At 27.8% G+C, this 13,255-nt stretch overlaps 2 protein-coding genes across 3 annotated transcripts in view; one reads left to right on the top strand and one right to left on the bottom strand.

The window, feature by feature from the left end:
• The window catches only part of LOC100163562 (developmentally-regulated GTP-binding protein 2), a 3,395-nt gene extending 928 nt beyond the window's left edge, over window positions 1-2,467 (bottom strand). Inside the window, exons 1-6 of one of the 2 annotated variants that reach the window (XM_008184281.3) lie at window positions 1,931-2,467; window positions 1,739-1,827; window positions 1,488-1,645; window positions 1,155-1,325; window positions 936-1,079; window positions 608-873 (exon numbers count right to left, since the gene is read on the bottom strand). In XM_008184281.3, coding sequence (XP_008182503.1) covers window positions 608-873; window positions 936-1,079; window positions 1,155-1,325; window positions 1,488-1,645; window positions 1,739-1,802 — 803 coding nt within the window. In that variant the 5' untranslated portion in view covers window positions 1,803-1,827; window positions 1,931-2,467. Of the gene's footprint in view, window positions 1-607; window positions 874-935; window positions 1,080-1,154; window positions 1,326-1,487; window positions 1,646-1,738 lie in introns of both variants that reach the window. The other variant, XM_001950715.5, reaches the window with a different exon arrangement.
• A 41-nt stretch (window positions 2,468-2,508) lies between these two features.
• Window positions 2,509-13,255, top strand: part of LOC100166310 (DNA topoisomerase 3-alpha) — an 11,897-nt gene continuing 1,150 nt past the window's right edge. The window contains exons 1-17 of the mRNA XM_001950492.5: window positions 2,509-2,982; window positions 3,072-3,281; window positions 4,040-4,173; window positions 4,232-4,350; window positions 4,416-4,586; window positions 4,663-4,838; window positions 5,766-5,946; window positions 6,025-6,132; window positions 6,624-6,733; window positions 6,849-7,053; window positions 7,713-7,896; window positions 7,980-8,067; window positions 8,133-8,393; window positions 8,472-8,676; window positions 8,768-8,854; window positions 9,799-9,835; window positions 10,614-10,822. Coding sequence (XP_001950527.2) covers window positions 2,803-2,982; window positions 3,072-3,281; window positions 4,040-4,173; window positions 4,232-4,350; window positions 4,416-4,586; window positions 4,663-4,838; window positions 5,766-5,946; window positions 6,025-6,132; window positions 6,624-6,733; window positions 6,849-7,053; window positions 7,713-7,896; window positions 7,980-8,067; window positions 8,133-8,393; window positions 8,472-8,676; window positions 8,768-8,854; window positions 9,799-9,835; window positions 10,614-10,822 — 2,665 coding nt within the window. The 5' untranslated portion in view covers window positions 2,509-2,802. The remainder of the gene's footprint in view (window positions 2,983-3,071; window positions 3,282-4,039; window positions 4,174-4,231; window positions 4,351-4,415; window positions 4,587-4,662; window positions 4,839-5,765; window positions 5,947-6,024; window positions 6,133-6,623; window positions 6,734-6,848; window positions 7,054-7,712; window positions 7,897-7,979; window positions 8,068-8,132; window positions 8,394-8,471; window positions 8,677-8,767; window positions 8,855-9,798; window positions 9,836-10,613; window positions 10,823-13,255) is intronic.

Below are 13,255 nucleotides of genomic sequence, written 5' to 3'. Positions count from 1 at the left end.
CTCGCCCCCAAATTCGATTTTCATGTATCAAAATACTAAGAAAAATATTCTGCTTTGGAATATAAAATTAAAACCCAATGTTGTCATTGAAAAAAGTAAAAAACTTAAAAAATTATAAGGATAAAAATATAATTTTTTAGAAAAACATTGTTTTATAAGTGACTTGAAATTATGTAAAAAAATATTTTCAAAAAAATTTACACTTTTTGAAATAATGAGTGTCTAATGATAAAAGAATTACCCGGTATATTGTGTATTTATTTATTAACCTAATAAAATATAGTTCATGCAACTTAAAACCTATAAATTATAAAATTGTTATTATTGTTATCAAATCTTATCTACAATCTATCATGTACTAAAAATAAATTGTATTTTTTTATGAACGCCCCTATTTCAGTTTAGATAAGTTATTCATACATTGTTATTTGTTTAGTACTTTAGTAAATCACCTACACAAAATATAGTTTAGTTACTCTCTCAGCGTCGTTCCAAGATGGGGGGGGGGGAATCTTTAATAGGGGAGACTACATAATTTTGTGATCTAGTCAAGAAATATATTTTGGTAAAATGTTATAAAAGCTAAAACTATAATACTCTTTAATACCTGACTACAACACTATTAGGTTGTCTGGCAATCCTGTCAACTTCCTCGATAGATATTTGATCAATTTTGTTGTAAACATACATACATGGTAGGTAAACACGGTTGTCAGAAATCACATCAATTAGTTCATCAGGTGTACAATCTTCTCGAAATAGGACTTCTGCATTGAATATTTTATACTCATGTAAAATAACTTGAACTAGTTTTTCATCAACTCTGCTTAATGGGCAAGTGGCATTAAATGCCAAACCACCACCTTTCTTTACCTTTATAACGAGACATACACCTATCAGGTATTGATAACAATGCATAATATTAAAAATATTACCTTGAAATAAATATTTGGCTTCCGTTTATTTAAACGTATTCCAACACTTTCCAGTTCTTTTTCTAATAATTGACGCTGAATATCTTGCTTTGTAGCATCCAACATCATCAATACTAAATCTGCAGTCCTGGCAACTGCTATAACCTATGAATAAATTATTTATGCACTACTTTTCAAGTAAACAAACAAATAATTGTTTTATTCTTAATATTTAGTTACCTGTCTACCCCGTCCTTTTCCTTGAGATGCACCTTCAATGATACCAGGTAAATCCAATAGCTGAATATTGGCATCCTTGTATTCAATTACTCCAGGAATACAAGTCAGAGTAGTAAATTCATAAGAAGCTGCTTCACTTTCTGTATGTGTCAACGTACTCAAAAGGGTTGACTAAACCATAAAATACAAGTACAATAATTACTTTAATTTAATTTGAGAAAAACTTTAAAACAATAAATTAAAATAATAATTATTAATATTAAAATTGAATAATTTTTTCAGTGGGTAGGCGATGTTTGGAAAGGTTTAAAAAAATACCACAACCATACATACTTTACCAACAGATGGAAAACCAATCAAAGCCACTCTAGCATCACCAGACTTCAACACATCAAATCCTTCTCCCTTTTCTTGTTTTTTAGATGGTTCCAACAATTGAGCACGATACTTGGCAAGTTTGGCTTTTAATAAGCCCAAATGGTATTCGGTAGCTAAAATTAGTATTATATTATAAATATAAATATGGAACGTTTTTTTTAATAAATAATAGAATATATTAATATTAACTGCAACAATTATTTTACCTTTATTTTTTTGAGTTCTGGAAATTTCCTTTTCAATTTCCGATATTTTTTCGAGAATACCCATAGTTTAACGAATTCATCAACATAAACTAAGCCCAAAAATAGAAAAAATATATCTTTGACAAATTATAACTTAATAAAAATTAATAATGTAATGAAAAAACAATCTAAAACTTAGAACCCTAACCTCACCTGACGTAATGCCGTGGAAGTGCATTAGTGCCGTAGTGGTGATACGAGAGTTGTACAAGATATTTAAAAATTAAAATAAACCTTATCAAACTTTGATATCAAATAAACACGGCTATAGATAGTATGGACCACGAACTACTACGTAGTACTATGTAGTAGTTCGTGGTATGGACCATACTGTTATGGTTGCCCATCGACGTATTTCATACTTGAAAAGTGTCTACCGAAATGATTCCCTATAATCAGTATTAAAGTTAAATTAAACAGCTGGAGACTTAAGCACTACCGCTTATATGTCATTGTGGCTATCACGGAACTACAATTTACATTTGAAACGTAATTGCATTTAGAGTCACTACAACAAATAAGCGCTAGAGCGTAAGTTTCCAGCCGTTTAATACTGATAATGGAGATTCATTTCGGTAGACACTATTCTAGATTCGTTGGGCAACCATACTATCCACGGTTAAAGATATACCAGCTATATCTTTAACCGTGATACTATCTTTAATCGTGCAGATAAATAAAGTAAATATCCTATCAAAATAAGATAATAATGATAACGTGTTAGTATCGGCACGCTCGAGTCCCAGTAACCGAACACAACCGACTTCAAACTTGTATAGTTGTATGCTGATTGCTGATGCCTGATTGATGAATACATTTCACAAGTCACAACTGACTCATAAGAAAACTGTTGTTTAAACATTTTTTTATAAGTTTATCGATGTATTTCTTATTATTTCTTATTCATTAATAGCTATAATTAATAAATTAGTTTTACGTATAGCTTAGTTCGACGTTTAAATAGTACACATAATTTTATGCATGATATAAATGTTTGGTCTAGTGCTTTTAAAAATTAATACTGAATGTTTTTAAAAAAGAATGAAACTAATTTGTGGGTGATATTTAAAAATGTGTATCGAATACATTTTTGCGGCTACTCAAATAAAGGCTTAAATGGTAGAATGAGAGTTTTGAATGTTGCAGAAAAAAATGATGCTGCAAAAAATATTGCTGGACATTTGTCTGGTGGAAATCTACAAAGGGTAATCAACTTAGTTTATTTTATTTTCCACTGTGGAAATTCCACACTACCTACCTAGTGCTTAATTACTTTATTTTAATAAAATTTCAGAGAGAAGGTTTTTCAAAATTTAACAAAATATATGAATTTAACCATACTTTCCAAGGGTCGCCAAGCACTATGATCATGACATCCGTTTCTGGACATTTACTTGGGTATGAATTCCAAGGTTCATATCGCTCATGGACATCTTGTTCTCCACTTGAGTTATTTCATATTCCTGTGGTGAAAGAATGTCCAAATGATTTTATAAATATTAAGGTTAGTAATCTTTTCTTATAATATTTGTACAAATTATAAATAAATTTATAGACATATGAATGCATGTAAAATTGATGCTGTAAAATGCATAATATTCACTTGACATTATTCTATATTGATATTTTAATACTGAACATGTGTTACTGACAAAACAACATGTATAAAAAGTATTATGATTGCTAAATATTAAGTTAGGTATTTAATCAAATAATAAATAAATGTAGTATTCAAATATAAAAAAGCGGGTAAGTGGATGTCACTTTTCTGTACAGTACAAGTGGGTCAATGTATAATGGATTGTATTAAACTTGAATTCAATGACATAATATCATTGTATAAGAAAAAACGATTTTGAGCGGAGACGGTTTGTCAGTCTGGATATTTTAAATTGATATTATTTTCTATAGCTTGTAAGTTGAATTAATATTTAATATTTTAATATTATTTATTATTCGTTTCTATCGTGATGAACAAAGCGTTGTTGGTGGTTTTTCCCATGGCATTAAATAGCTATTGAGAAAATCAAAATTATCTCTCTAAAGTACCATCTTGATCCAATTTTCAAAAAAATAAGATACTATATGTCGAAATAGAAGCATTCCTTCTGGCAGAAATTTTGTATACAGGATAAAAAAAAAAAAACTATGTAAGACCACTAGCTCAGAATCTAAAAAGAAATTTTGTAAACCTTGTATGTCAATAATCATTATTTTGTGGCAGATGTTTAAAAGAAAATAATATTAACCATTTAATTCTAGAAAACATTAGTTCGAGAAATCCGATCATGTAATACATTGGTGATATGGACTGATGCTGATCGAGAAGGAGAAAATATTGGATTTGAAATAATTGATGTATGTAGAGAAGTTAATCCAAGAATTCAAGTTTATAGGTCTGTTTTATTAAAAACATAATTTTATGTTTATTTTAATTAATGTTGGTTGTTTTAGAGCTATATTATCTGAAATTACTAGACCATCAGTACAAAGAGCTATTAGTAGCCTCGGGCCCCCAAATAAAAATATAAGCGATGCAGTTGATGTGAGAAGTGAATTAGATTTAAGAATTGGTTAGTAAATGTTTTTACTTGCATTAATTTGCTTTTTTTGTCCTAATAATTTAAATACATTTTAGGCGCAGCATTTACACGTTATCAAACAATGCGTTTACAAAAAGTGTTTCCTGAAGTATTAGCTAAGAGTTTGATTAGTTATGGTAGTTGTCAATTTCCAACATTAGGATTTGTAGTTGAACGGTACAAAGACATTCAAAATTTTATTCCTGAAAATTTTTGGAAAATTAAAGGTATTTTAAAATAAGCAAATTTATTACTTAAGTACAATGTATTATTTATTGATATATTTGTATTATATATTTTTAGTCCATCACAAAATTGAAAATTTGGATGTAGAATTTTCATGGCAAAGAGTTAGGTTATTTGATGAAGTTCTTTGTAATATACTTTATGAGCGTTGCCAAGAAAATCCAACTGCCTTGGTGTTAAAAGTAACTAAAAAACCTAAATCCAAATGGCGACCAGTACCTTTAGATACTATTGTAAGTAACTATATCTTTATGTGTAGAATAATATTGTATTAGAATTTTATTTTTAGATAAAATGTTTGTTGAGTTCAATGTAATTCCCGTTATAGATAACAATTTTGGATTATTAGTAACAAATTAAAATTTTTATATTGATATAATACTAAGCATAATCAAATTCCCGAACGATTCATTCTAATAAATGACTAAGGGCCGTTCTTACAATGTCCGGTTAAAGTTAACCGAAATTTAACCGGCCGAATTCTGCCGGTAAAAAATCTGTTTTCAGTCCGTTAGCGTTAACCGAAACTTTACCGGACATTGTAAGAACGGCCCTAAATAAATATGTTTATTTAACTGGTTATATAAATAATTGAATGATATTCTTTCTTTTTGTGTGAAATTTCTTAAAGGGGTGTTTTAATTAATATTGAAATAGAACTATAACTATAACTATTGACACATCAATATAATTCTTCTATTATCTATGATTGATTTGATTAATTTGATGTTAATAGAAATATCTGGTACTATTATTGTTTATTTCAATTATTCCTATCATTATTTCTTAGTATCAATTATCCTAGCTCATATTTTAACCATATTATGTAAAATGTATGGTCAAATTACAGTTTTAAAATATGTTTTAGTACAGAACAATTTTTTTAAGTTTAACTTAAAATGCTACAAATTGTCATTGAAGATAATTTAGGAGTTTATGGAATTGAGATTTGTGCATGTTTCAATACATTTAATTTCTAAAACAATATTTTTATATATATGATTTAAATAACTGAATGAAATTGTTGCAAGTTTTTTTTTTATAGAAATTAGCTTAAGTTTTTACATGCATTTATCCATATATGAATGTATATTATATGAGATAGTATGTTAAAATTCAGATTTTTAAAATAATAAATGTAATTTTTAATGTTTTTTAAGGAGTTGGAAAAAGCTGCTAGTCGTAAACTTGGAATAAATGCTAAAGAAACTATGAAAATTGCAGAAAAACTGTATAGTCAAGGTTTTATTAGCTATCCTAGAACTGAAACAAACATATTTCCTAAAGAATTAAATTTATCAAATTTAGTTCAATTGCATGTACAAGATAACAATTGGGGTGGTAAGTGCTTTCTTTTTACAACAAGTTGTAAATAGTATGTAAATAAACATATGACTAGAAATGATTTAATTTGCTTAGATTTTGCACAAAGTGTTTTAATCAACGGTCCTACTCCGCGACAAGGTAAAAAATCTGATCAGGCGCATCCTCCAATACATCCAACTAAATATACAAATGGACTTCAAGGTTTGATATATTTTATTATGCATATTACTTAACTTATACTTTTTAATGAAAATAAAGATAATTTCACAACATTAAACAATATATTACAACGTGAATTAAAAAAAGCTCCTTATTTGTCATCCTTCCAAATTTCTATGTTAATTAAATAACTAACAAATTAATTTTTGCTTAAAAAATACAGATGATAATATAAGCAATTCACATTGTACCAAATTAAGTGGTATTATAACTGTACGCTATCCATACACTTTACTCTGGTTATTGTATGTGATTATTTTACTAATTAATATTATATTTGACTTTTAAATGGCATGGTGATATAACTTATTCAATCACAGTAATTAGTTATATTGTATTGTTATGTTTGGCACACAAGCTACCCCTTATCAAATAACTTTTGCTGAATGTAAGGTAGATTATGTTACACCAAATAGTTTCAAATTTGTATATAATATAAAACACAATATAATACTAAGCGTATATTATTTTAGATAGAGAACGTAAAGTTTATGAATATGTTGTGAGACATTTCTTAGCTTGTTTATCTAAAGATGCTGAGGGTGAAGAAACTATTGTAAATATTGAAATAAACGGAGAAAAGGTAATTTTTGAATTTAAATATGTTTAAATGTTCACATAACCTACTAATAATTAATTAAATTTCATAACTTTTAAATTAGTATATAATTTATCAATAAAGAACATTTTCATTTTAGTTTTTAGCAAACGGACTTCGAATTATTGCATTGAATTACCTAGAAGTTTATCCTTATGATAAATGGTCTAATAAACAGATCCATAATTACGACCAAGGGCAATCATTTATGCCTACTGGATTAGAAATAGTTGATGGACAAACAAGTCCTCCGAATCTTCTTACAGAAGCTGATCTTATTTCTCTAATGGATAAACACGGTATTGGTATGTACTATTAATTTAATTTAATGCAATTTTTTTTTCAAAATACTGAGCCCCATTGAGAGAACTTGTACAGTAAAATAGTTCAATAAATAGGAATATAAATAGTGGAAAAAATTCTAAAGCTAGTATTTAACATTTATACAATAAGTCTATAAAAGGTTATTATATTACCATTCGTCTAGAGATTCCATTAACCATTGTGAGATTTTTTTTTATAATAACTTATTTGGAAGATTTATAATATAAGGTGGTATAATGTTACAAAATTTAGTTCCGAGTATATCAAAATGTCTACTAGTAGTTATTTTTTTAGTAATATAGACCGTAGTAGATTATAGTTTTTCATAAATATTTTTTTTTACTTTTAGCACTTTGAGCTTAATATATAGATCGTTTGTTGGATATATTTGTACTTTATCGAGCATAGTTTTTAAAACTATTTGTTTGTAGTTGGGATATAGTATTGTAAAATGCACCTTTCCACATCTTTTTTATTTAATTGATAGTTTATAAGACAGTAGAATTGTAGAAGTAGAAATTTAAAGTATATGAGCTTCATTAATCAAAATAGCTTAATTTTGACTAAACTGTAGTTAATAAATTAGTTCGCTTTAAAAATGATACAGTAGTCATTACTTCATTTTAAATCATTGTGATAGGTACTGATGCTACACATGCGGAACACATTGAAACTATCAAGTCACGGTTATATGTTGGACTAGAAAATAATAAATACTTTGTACCTGGAGAACTTGGTATTGGTCTTGTTGAAGGATACGATAATATGGGTTTTGAGATGTCCAAACCCCATTTAAGAGCTGAACTCGAAGCAGACTTAAAAAAGTAACTTAAATTGCAATCTTATTACTTAATATTAATGGCTATAACTTATTATTTTTAAATCTAAAACTTATTTAAATTTATAGAATATGTGAAGGTACCAAATCACCTTTAGTAGTACTTAGAGAACAAATAGCTAAATATAAAGATGTATTTATCAAAACAACAGAACAAGTATGTAATTGTTTTACCTACACACAATTGCATTTTTAATATAGCTAAAATATTTTGAAGTGTAGGTGGAAAAGTTAGATCAATCTTTAGGAAAATATTTGAGAACACAACCTGTTGCTTTCCTAAATAATGCCCAACATGAATCAATGGCAGTAAAGAATATTCGCAAATGTCCTGTTTGTAAACAAACTAATCTGGTATTAAAAAAAAAGCAAAACAATCAAGGATTTTTTATATCGTGTACAGGCTTTCCAACTTGTAGAAACACTTACTGGTTACCTCCTAGTGTAATTGACGCACAAGTCAGCGATAATATTTGTTCTGAGGTATCTTAATAATAAAAATTTGAATGCGTGTTAGATACTGTAAATTATATTTTATTAAAGTTTTGCTTAATTTTTTAGTGTTCAGGAGGTATAAAATTAGTTAAATTTCAATTCAGTGCTAGAAGTATGCGACCACATTATCCAGACACATATGAGGGTTGTATAAATGGGTGTGATTCTACATTGTGTGAGATACTTCAAGTGAACATGTCCCGTTCTTCATCTTCCTCTTCAAGTACTCAACGTTCTAACAGAAATGTCATTACAACTAATCAAAATAGCGGTGAGATAATTTCAATTTTAATTTTTTTATTTCTTGTAATCATGTGTAATGTGTATACATCACATATTAAATGCATTCATTAATACTTCAGGTCATACCCGTGAAAATAATGTCCGTCTTCCAATGAATAATTTATCTAGGCCTGGCAGTTCCCAGAATCCTCAGCCTCTTAACAATGGTATTTATACGTAAAACTATATAATTATTTATTAAATTATAGACATACAAATATTTATTAGATTAATATTAATTATTATGATATATACTTGAGCTTGTAGTAATACTTTTACTAAACAAATTAATTTGATGTTCAGTATTTAATTGACGAGTACTTTAAAATGTCAAATACTTAATAATAATAATAATTATAATAACAGTTCATTTTTCTGTCACTTAGGGCCAGTTGTACTGTCTACGGTTAAACTTCGATTACGCCTAATCAGCTGATAACAGATATTAAACCGGTCAAAGTCGGCCAATTAAACTACAGTTAACTTTAATCAGAGATAGTACAACTAGCCCTTAAGAGGGCGTTATACCCGCATGTGTTGTCTCTGTCTTACAAGTGTGTGACATAGCAAATTCTACTCTCAACAAAACACATGTAGCTCCGTTGGTTTAAAAATTAGAGTGAATTGACCTCTTATAATATCTAAAGGTAAGATTATTGTCTAGACAATCTCATGGGCTTTTTAGTATATTTTAATTTTTAAGCGAGTTATGAGAACTTTAAGATGTAAAAATAATTTTAAATTTTAAAATACTCATAGCTCGCTTTAAAATTAAAATATAATAAAAAGTCCTTGAACTTGTCTAGATAATAATCTTACCTTTAGATTTCTCTTAAGTAGACAACATTATATTAACTACATTTAAAAAAAATAAAATATTTATATTTAAATAAAACATTAATTTACTACAACTATTATTTTTAATAAGTATATAATATACTATTTCATAAAATTTTGTCTGTTTAATCTAAATTAAATTGTATAACAAATTTGAATTCAGATCAAGTTATTCATGCAACTGATCTTATAATTTAAATGAATAGTCTTAACTCAAGATTATATTTATTACTTTTTACACAATTACACAATACATTTATAAATATTTTTTTAGATCAAGTTTGCTGTCAGTGTGGAAATGCTGCTAAACTGTAAGTGTCTTGTAACAATTATACAATTGATACATTTTATCTAATATTTTGGAACAAATTTCTTAAATAATAGTACATAATTGTTACTAATATAATTTATCAAAATAAAATATACAGATTAATAAAACTAATATGAAATTATCAATTAAATTAAAATTAAGTTAGTTAAAATTAATTATTAACATTATTAATTATTTCATTAATTTAATTTACTTAAAGGAGCACACAACACAAAAAATAATTTTTTATTTGAAATAATGTTCAATTCTAAGGATAATGGTATAGGTTTTACGTTTCTACTCACATTATTCAATAAGTTATGAGCAATTGAAAAAAGACGTGTGATGTCATTGGGCCCTACTCATCGTAATTGCCTATCTTTTACGTGTAAAAGTTCCTCGCTTCTCACAACGATTTACCCTCCTAAACATTTTATTTTTGAAATTTAATTTACGTATAAATGTGTGGTTTTATGTGTTTAAGACGACGCAAGAATCAGAATTTCTATATGACGTTTAGTTTTTTTTTAAATATTAAAAATCTTAAAAGAGACATTTGGTTAAAAGGCAGGTCATGGCGAGCGTCGCGCGGCGTTCAAACAACTGGTCTGCCGACCACCATAATTTTTTTTACATCGGATTTTGACCAAATCATTTCATATAGCCATAGTTACAATAATTTAACATTTAAAAATAATTTAAATAATTTTTTTTTTTGTGTTGTGTGCTCCTTTAACTAATATTATGTTATGATGCATATATCTTTTTTATCTCATTAGATTAACAGTTACTAGAGAAACAGCAAATAAGGGTCGTCAGTTTTATGGATGTCCAAAGCCAATTTCTGCAAATGATAGATGTACTTTCTTCTTGTGGGCAGATGATCAACCTATGCCTACTGCTGGTCCTCCCAATACTCAATTTAACAATAGAAATAATCACCAAAATAATAATGGACAAATGAATAATCCATACAGAGCTAGAAACAGTTAGTATTTATTTTATTATTCAAAACATGTAGGTGTATACTTACACTAGTATATATGCTACAGGTAATGATAACATTTGGATTATGTCAATATTAGTCGTATAATACAACATTAACCATATGTTATGATAAGCCGCTATGAATGTTAACATTAGCTGAATAATATGATATTAGTCAAGAAATTTTAGATAATTCCTTAACAACTATAAAAATGTATCATGCATGAGACAAAGTAATTTGTAAATTATTAAGAATATTAAATATATTTAAGACACGATTAGTATTTACCATAAAATATATCAGAGGTCGCCAACCTTTTCAAACAAGTGAGCTACATTTGAAATTTTTAGTCCCAGGTGATCGCCATCTAGGAGAATTTAGGTCTTTAGGAAGAGATTTGTTTTATGAGCAAAAAAAAAAGGTCTAAGCTCCAAAGAATAAATATTTATTGTTTCTTCATGATGATAATAATAATAATAATAATAATAATGAAATATATTGAAAATACACGAGAAATAGTAAAAAAAAATTTTATTTACTACGCGATCGACCGATAATGGTAAAATATATTTTTATAACGATCGACCTATATTCCTAGAAAGATCGACCAGTCAATCGCGATCGACTGGTTGGCGACCCCTGAAATATATAATACTAATAATTTATAAATATAATGTAATAATTATTATCAAACAATATGAGTTTATTTTTAAGGAGCTGTGTTTAGGCAATTATTTTGTTCCTTGCGGTCATTAGTTGTCTTGTGTGTGTAGTAAATTATCATTAGTGTGTGTATATTCCTCGCCAACCACCTGTACCATACATATTATGTACCCGCATGCACAATATGTAATTTATTCATTGGATCAAAATATTCAAAATCTATTTATGGACGTGAAATAGTTATATGTCTGACAACAATTTAAGTACTCCCAAAGGTCTGATTTGTAAAGATGTTTGAATGCATAAACAAGATTATTATGCATTAGTTGGGGCACTTTCAATTTTAGCAAATTCTTGACTAGAATAAACATTTTAAATCAGTTTCTATCAATATCAGTTTTTCAATTTATTATTACATTGAATACGTGCTGATGCAAAGTAAACTTCTTTATCAAATCAAAAATCTTTACACTTTTAAAATCAAACCATTAGAAGTACCTTAGTTTTTGTCCGTTGCTAAGGTCGTTTTGATGAAAAATGTATAGAGTTTGCATGGGCCTTAATAAGTAACCTACCAATGAGTATTAATACAACATTAAATTGAGTATTTTATTTATTCATAAGTTTATTGTGTTTCCCATCCTCAATAGATATAAGTATACAACTACAATTAATATAATGTGTCTTGGGCCCACAAGTGGTACGTCTTCTTTCGACATCAGGTAAAGAAATTTGCTAAATTTCAGAATTTTATCTATAATTTACAATTGATTTCTGTAAACAAATTAATTATTAGTGATTAGGAACGATATAAGTAATTTAAAATATCAATATGGCACCTGTCTTCTTAAGCATAAGTCTCATAATTCTTCATCCTTTGCTTCAGAACAACACTTTTCATTTACCTCTTGAATATTGTTATCACCATTATTTTTTTCATCTACTTCTTCTTCCTTATTTATATTGTTCAAAAGTATTTCTAGATCACCTTAAATACTGATCATTATCGGAATCGATAGGAAAACTTATAGTTAAACCTATTTTCATTTTTGTTCCAAACATTGCCTCGTACAGTATTTCAAAAATATGATAATACTATGATAAATATTTAAATACTAATTTTAAATTACCCTTAGATACCGGAATGAAACTCTTTATTGTTCATTAGCTGCACAAATCTCAACTGCTCTACCTGATTTTACATTTTTAGTCTGTATGTTTTGTATGTCTGTTGGTTAACTTTTTCCTCGCTACCATGAGTTTGGCTATGGCCCAGTTTACCATGTACAATTTTTATTGTCAGCTACATAATTTTCAAGTATATTATAATTTTATTGACAAATTCACGCCCATTGTCGAATTGTAAAATAACCGGTGCTCCAAAAATACAAAATATATCCAAAATATTATTCCCCACTTGTTCAGCCATTTCTGACTTTAAAGCCAGCCCGAAACTGAATACATTTTGTTAAATTTTTATGGTAAACCATAAAGAAGCGAAATTCGAAATCGAGTTGCGATTGCATGATAATGAGATCAACCTGACAATGACAATTCATTTCTGAATGCAAAATCGCTTAACTACAAGGCCTTTTTCGTTTAGATGACAGTTTTGTTAGAGAAGGTCCTAAGAAGATTAAGAACATAAGTACAACTTCTTGAGTAAAATGTTTGTATTTTTTTTTTTTTTGCCATCATTTGATGCTTACCACCATGACCACCAATATTAACGTGTATCTCATTTAGTACATCATATAATTCGTAATTTTT

The sequence above is a fragment of the Acyrthosiphon pisum genome, chromosome A1 (assembly GCF_005508785.2).
Source record: "Acyrthosiphon pisum isolate AL4f chromosome A1, pea_aphid_22Mar2018_4r6ur, whole genome shotgun sequence".
Lineage (NCBI taxonomy): Eukaryota > Metazoa > Arthropoda > Insecta > Hemiptera > Aphididae > Acyrthosiphon > Acyrthosiphon pisum.
The sequence above is the reverse complement of the archived record's forward strand: the minus strand, read 5'-3'. Positions and strand labels throughout refer to the sequence as shown.